Source organism: Orycteropus afer, unplaced genomic scaffold, assembly GCF_000298275.1.
Source record: "Orycteropus afer afer isolate SDZICR_OR568_19922 unplaced genomic scaffold, OryAfe1.0 scaffold00064, whole genome shotgun sequence".
NCBI classification, from domain to species: Eukaryota; Metazoa; Chordata; class Mammalia; order Tubulidentata; family Orycteropodidae; genus Orycteropus; species Orycteropus afer.
Genome location: NW_006921651.1, coordinates 8,597,799 through 8,605,095, shown reverse-complemented (window position 1 = coordinate 8,605,095; position 7,297 = coordinate 8,597,799). Strand labels below are relative to the sequence as shown.

The 7,297-nt window shown below is 42.7% G+C and overlaps 1 protein-coding gene across 1 annotated transcript in view; it reads right to left on the bottom strand.

Annotated features, from left to right (window-relative positions):
- The window catches only part of HPSE2 (heparanase 2 (inactive)), a 967,353-nt gene that overhangs the window by 199,233 nt on the left and 760,823 nt on the right, over window positions 1-7,297 (bottom strand). The window contains 1 exon segment of the mRNA XM_007940039.2: window positions 4,260-4,366. Within this exon segment, the coding sequence (XP_007938230.2) occupies window positions 4,260-4,366 (107 nt within the window).

Here is a 7,297-nt window from a genome sequence, read left to right as displayed (position 1 = left end):
AAAGGCTCATTAACAACCTGCAATATGCATATGACACAACTTTGCTTGCTGAAAGTGAAGATGACTTGAAGCACTTACTGAGGAAGATCAAAGACTACAGTTTCCAGTATGGATTACACCTCAACATAAAGAAAACAGAAATCCTCAGAAGTGGACCAATAAGCAACATCACAATAGATGGAGAAAAGGTTGAAATTGTCAGGGAATTCATTTCACTTGGATCTACAATCAATACCATTGAAGCAGCAGTTGAGAAATCATATTAAACTGGGCAAATCTGCTGCAAAAGATCTCTTTAAAGAGTAAAGTAATCACTTTGAAGACTAAAGTGCATCCAATCCAAGCCGTGATGTTTTCAATTGCCTCATATGCATGTGAAAGCTGGACAGTAAATAAGGAAGTCCAAAGAAGAGTTGATGCCTTTGAATTATGGTGTTGGTGAAGAATACTGAAAACACCATGGACTGCCAGAAGAACAAACATTTCTGTCCTAGAAGAAGTATAGCCAGAATGCTCCTTGAAAATGAGAATGGCCAGACTTCATCTCACTTACTTTGGTCATGTTGTTAGAAGGGACCATTCTTAGAAGGATATCATGCTTGGTAAAGTAGAGGGTCAGCAAAAAAGGGGAAGACCCTTAATAAGATGAATTGACACAGTGGCTGTAATGCTGAGCCCAAGTATATCAAGGGTTGTGAGGATAGCACATGACCTGGCAGTGTCTCATTCTCTTTTACGGGGGGTTGCTGAGTTGGAGCCAACTTGGTGGCACCTAACAACAACACAGCTTGCATAAAGATCCACAGTCTTGGAAACCCACTGGGGTTGCTGAGTCAGAATCAATACTATGGCAGTGAGTTTTTTTTTTGGGGGGTGGTTTATATACATTTACAGAAATGATATCAAATTCCTACTTGTGACCTCCACACACTGGCCTGCAAAGAGTAGCTAATCAACAAAAACATGCTAATTAGTAAATCTGATTTTTGACTAGTGTATGGGGAGCTTTTGAAGAAATACTAAAGTGAGAGGGAAGAACATGCATCCTCCTCTTGAAACCACATCCCTGTGAGGCACATCTAGGTTCTGGAACATTCAAAAATGACTATGACCAGACAGCTAATTCCCCATGGCTCTTTACAGTAGAATGGTTGGGACTGAGGTTATCTTAACCTTCCTCCTGTAACAGCAAGCCCCCCTGGGAAAGGGAAATAAATAGCACTCCAAGTCTCCCTTTTGCACTCAGGTAGAGAAAGGTGGTGAGATGGGTTGTTGTATCCCACCAAGGATGCTGCCCCACCACTATTTTTCATTCCACAAAAATTTATTGAATATTACTGTGTGTCAGATGATACTGTTAAGTGCTGGAGGCACAGTAGTATGCCAAGGGTGTATCAATAATTCAACAAATAACCTCAAAACCATTATTGGGAAACATTGTCCTTGACTGTTTGGTATAGCAGAGAACCAAAAGCCCAAGGAACAGTCCCACAGTATCTTCTTTCTAATTTCTTGCTGCTTACTGGAGCCTCCTCAAGTGATTTATTTTTCTCCCCCTCCCCCCAAGAAGTAATTCATACCCTTGGAGAACAGTGGGGTTGAGAACAAATGGGTGACGAAGGTATGAGAGAGAAGACCAGGAAAAGAATGCACTAGTTTTCATCTGATGTGTGTCAGTCAAACATTGGGTATTTAAGCTATAACCAAACTTTAAACAGCTATGTTTATCTGTGTTCTGCCAAGTGGCTGTAGAGATCTGCAGATATTTGACTGATGCTTATGAAAGGGCAGTTCTCATCTCAAGCTCTGCTCCCTCCATTTTTCTGTTCACATCCTTCTCTAAAGAGAGGAACATTCATGAAAACATTCAGTACAACTGGGCTGCTTGCTGGACCCTACAGCAAAGTCCTTCTGTGATAACTGAGCAAAAGTGATTCTGCTGTTTCCAAGCCACACCCCCCTCACCTGCCCCAGTACTAACTGCCAACCTGGCCTCTCACCCTTGCAACAGGCTTACAGCTAAACCAGTGGGGAGTGTCTCTTTCAAAGAAGATTCTCTGCTGATTCACTTCATTTCAAACATTTGCAGCATGCTTAGTAAACATACTCTGACCCATACATTGTTAGGTGTGGAGGACACAGAGATGGAAAACACAAGATATCACAGTATATGGCATTGACTCATTGTTTTTGTCCACCTTTCCCAGGATTCCATCAGTAATGGCAATCTACTTGACTGGCCTGATTTGTTCTTCACAAATGTGTTAAAATTGCTGCCTCTGTGGAGGCCCATTGCACTCATATAATTAGGAAAAACTGTTAGTAGTGAAGCATGGCTTAGGGCATAGCTACAATAGTTATAGTAGGACCTTGCTCAGGCCAAAAGCCAGGGTTCCAGGATCCTAATGGACCAACAACAAGTCATTTGGTTGGTTCCTGGTCCTGAGGGATGGTTCTCTACCATGGGACTCTGCCAAGGTTAAGCAAGTCAGAGGCTCTTGTGCTTCTGGCTTAAGTCATTTTCCAGACCACTGCAGTAGCCTTCAAATTCATTTTTCCATCTTTTGCCTCTCCAAATTATTGCCAGAGCTAAAGTTCTAAAACACAAGTCAGATTGTGTTATTATTCCCCAACTCTAAAATCTTCAGCGGTTTACCACTGACTCTAGAAAAAAATCTCATTTTCTCTACCTGGTTTCAGATCTTTGTGATTTGGTAGTAAACCACCTCTCTAGTCCTGTCCTCACTGTATCCCTGCAGGTACTGAAGTTTATGCCACACCAATCATTTCCTCCCACATCTGAGCCTTTGCTGATCATGTCCCTTCAGTCTAGAATGCCTCCCCATGCCACCCCTACCACCTTCTACCTTCAGAAGTTATAGTAATCCTTGTGCGTCCCTCTCAAATGCCAGGGAGCCCCTCCTGATCCTCTCAGAGAAATTCTTGAGTCCTCTGCATGTCTATACCCTTTCTTTTCTTCAGGGAACTATGTGGAATGACTAATGTGAGGCAGAAAGAGAAGTGGTCTAATGTAGTGGTAAAGAGGCTAGACTCAAACAGACTGTCTGGGTTTGAGTTTAAGCTCTGCCATTAACCAGATGAGTGATCCTGGGTCAGTTACTTTAACTCTGTCCTATAGTTTCCTCATCTCTCTTCTCTGGGTTGTCATATACAGTAAAACCTGCAAAAGGCAGAATCTGTGTAAGGCAGAAACCTGTGAAAAAAACTGTGAAAAAGAAAACTCAAATATTTTACAATAAAAAGAGAGAGAAAAAAGTGGTAAGACTGCACCCTTGTAGAGATACGTAGATCTGTAGACCCTTGTAGATTTTCAAAGATGGAAAACTTGAAAGACCTGGGAAACCAAGGCTATTCAATTGAGTTCCATCTCACAGGTTTCACTGTGTGTGTGTGTGTGTGTGTGTGCACACCATCTGAATGTCCAAAGCAAAATCACTTTGGACATTCAGATGGTGCTTGGCACATGCTAAGCACTATATAGAAAAAAATGATTATTATGGCATTTACCTCCTACAGCTTGATATTAGAGTTATATAGCTCATCCCAGTGCCTCCAATTGTAAATTTCCGGAGAGCAAAAGCCATGTCTTATTCTTACCTATCTCCCGTGACTGTGGTTAGAATTATATGAGAAAATGTATGTTATCTACACTGTGTTTTTCACTGTAGACATTAAATAAAGTTCTTAGATATTGCCTTGGAAACCCAAGGAGGGGTCGCTATAAATCGGATCTGACTTGATGGCAGTGAGTTTTTAGTTTGATTACTATTGTTATTATATTACTACTACTACAACTACTGGTAGCATAGTGGTTAAGACACTTGCCTGCTAACCAGACGGCTGGCGGTTCAAACCCACCAGCCACTCCTCGGAAGGAAGGTTGGGCAATCCTACTTCCGTAGTGATACTGCCTTGGAAACCCAAGGAGGGGTCGCTATGAGTTGGGTTTGACTCGACAGCACACAACAACAACAACAACACTACAACTACTACTACTACCATCTTTGATGGGATACCTGTGCCTGGCACTGTCATATCTAGAGAAGGCACTAATCACCATTTGTTGAAAGGTTAAACACACTCATATGTGAAAAGATGAAGCCCTTTCTAAGGGAAATGGATCTCCTCTCCCTTGTCCCTCACCCCACCCCCAATAGCCAGAATAATGAGCAGGGTCTGAGGATCACTGTCATTCTTTGCTCAAAGTCCCTCCGAGTAAAACAACAAGTGTCACTCACAAGAATCCTGCAGCATAAGAATCAGACAGATTGTTTGTGCCTCCAGCAGAGGTGGTCACCACACCTTCAAGCCAAATCTTCTTTCCTGGGGTGTATGTGTTAACCACCTAGTCACAAAACAAAAACAGAAAGGGATAATGAAATTCACCCCAAATGAGAAGGACACACATTCCCCACTCATGACTACATCTCACCCCTTTGCTCCCAGGTGCTCTTGATGTGTGCTTTTTCACAAGGTGCACCCCATACAGTGAGTCGGCATGCATCTACAAAAAGCATCAATGTGTGCATGTGTCTGTCAAGGAAATGAGAGCTTTTCATAAGTAAACACTAGTGACAATGTGGCATGAACAACAAGTGCATATTTGAGGACATAAGCTGACTACAATGTCTTTCAAAGGAAAATACCATCATACCATGTTTTCATACTTACACACATTGAAAAGCAATTTTTTAAATATTCTGTCATGGCACCTCCATGGACTGTTTGCACTTTTCATGCACCAGAGGTCACAAATCATAATAGAGGGTAGAGAGCAATGTTTGGGAGAAGTATTTTAGAATTACCAGGGTATTCATACTGCAACTACATTTTAAAAACAACTGCATTAACTGTGAAAAGGAAAATCACCAAGCCACAGGTAAAAGACCCTACACACAGAGCAACTATAGCCGTACACCTTCTAAGAGGGGTAACCTCCTGTCAAAAGGTGGCCTTCTGAAGTTACGAAATAGCCAGCCTTGATCCCAAGTTGGAGAGCTAGTCTGCCAAAGGGGCAAGGATGCCTCATCTTCTGACGTCCTCTGACCCCACAAAAGGAAGACAGAATCACCATCAGTAGCCCCAGGCCTGTCCTGCGAGGCCAGACATGCTGCCTCCCTCTACCCCTTTCACCAACCGTTCCTCCCACAGTACCCACCACTTCTTTGCTGGGTTTGATAATTCACTGCAGTGGCCTCACAGAACTCACAGATTATGGGGTTTATTAAGGAAGCAACAGGCTACAACTCAAGTTCAGAAATGCACTCAGTTTCTTGCAGCCGGCTGTCTCATTCAGCAGCTGACAGTCTCAGTAGTACATCACTCTCTCAGCAGTGCTTGTCTCTTGTGTCTCTCTCACAGCAGCGTGTCTCTTTCATGTCTCTCAGGAGCATGTTTCTCTCAGCAGCAGGTCTTTCTCAGCCAGCAGTCAGAGACTCCTTCTAGGAGGAGGAGGGCTCCTTTTGAGCCTGGCAGAGTGGCCAAACTAACCAATCCCAACATCAGAATTCTATACACCTGAGAGAGAGAGAACTTCCCAGAAGATTGCTTCATGCCACTCTCAACAGAAATACCCCAGGTGGATAACTTTAACAATAGGAGCTACTCAGTTGCTCATGGCAAATTCCACACAGAGCTTACAAAGACTAGAAAAGCCATATTATGTGATTTACTACACTGCATGGCCGAACTCTGGTGGCACAGTGCCTAAGTCATATGACAACTAACCAGAAGGCTGGCAGTTCAAACCCACCAGCCACTCCTTGAAAGGAAGTTTGGGCAATCTACTTCCATAGTGACACTGCTTTGAAAACCCAAGGAGAGGTTGCTATGAGTTGGATCCAACTCCACGGCAGTGAGTTTTTTTTTTTTTTTTGGTATGGCCAAACTACTCTAAATCAGGGCAGATAGCTTCCGAAAGCAATCTGGGAGAACTTGGGGATAACGCTGTACGGAGGGATATCTGAAAGTAGAGCCTGACACAAATGCTTGTGTACACATGGTTCATTTGGATAGTAACACCAGGAAGCAAGGATGAGTAACTGGGGGACTGAAGCAGAGAAGGGAAAACCAATACAAGAATGTGTTTTCACGTTGGTAATTCTTGCTGAAAACTGGTACTCAATCCCACAGCAATCTTGGTAAGAGACTTATGAACTGGTTTTCAGAATTCAGTTCACTTGGGGAGGGGATGCAAAAGGAATCATTTATCCCTTGGCTCCTATCTCCCAAAGGGCAAGAGTGGCCTCATGAAAACTAATTTCTCATGTTTGGCTGTGCAGGCAACAGAGTTCTGAATGAGTCTCCATGCAACCCATACCTCTGCCTCAGCCACAGAGCAGGAATTGAGAGGTGAAACACTGACACACTGCACTAGTACCAAATAGGTCACTTCCACAGTAGTTAGAGGAGGAGATGGGACTGAGAGGATATCAGGGATGCAAAGTAAGGTTGGATAAAACCCAAAAAACCAAACCCACTGCCTTTGAGTGGATTCCAACTCACAAGAACCCCCACTGGGTTTATGAGGCAGTAAATCTTTACAGAAGTAGATCGCCCCATCTTCCTTCCACGGAGTGGCTGGTGAGTTTGAACCGCCAGCCTTCTGGTTAGAAGTCAAATGCCTTAGGCCCTGTGCCACCAGCGCTCCTTAGGTTGAATAAAGGCAATAGCATATTTAGGTCCTGTTGCCCACAATTCCTTTTCAGTGCTTCCTTAGGTCTCTAAGGGGACGAGTATGGGGATGTTTACTATGTCACTGTTTACGGTGGATGTTCATCACAAGAGGAATGAAAAATAAAATGTGGTGATACATACCATAAAACATTATATGCGGCAGTTAAAACAATAATTCCCTGTAAATCCAGCAACATGGATAAGGCTTTAACAATTTAATGGTGAGTTAAATAAAAATTAGAAACAGAAAGGGATCTGTGGCACAATAGTATTTATGTAATTACTCATTTATACCCAACAACACTAAATAGCATATAAAGAGCCATGTCTCTTAAGGACATGTATCAAACACTTGGAGGGGGCATCTATGGAAGGGAGGTGAATCTAAGTAGGGATTAGACAAACAGGAAAAATAAAACAAAAGCCTAGCAGGGCCTTGAATGAAATGATGATAATGGTTTGCTGTGAACTGAAGGTTGGGCAATCTACTTCTTTTTTTTTTATTATTAGGATTTGGGTGAAGATTTACAGAGTAAATTCACTTTTCATACAGCAGTTCACATATACTTTGTCTCATGTCATTGACCAAAATTTACAATGC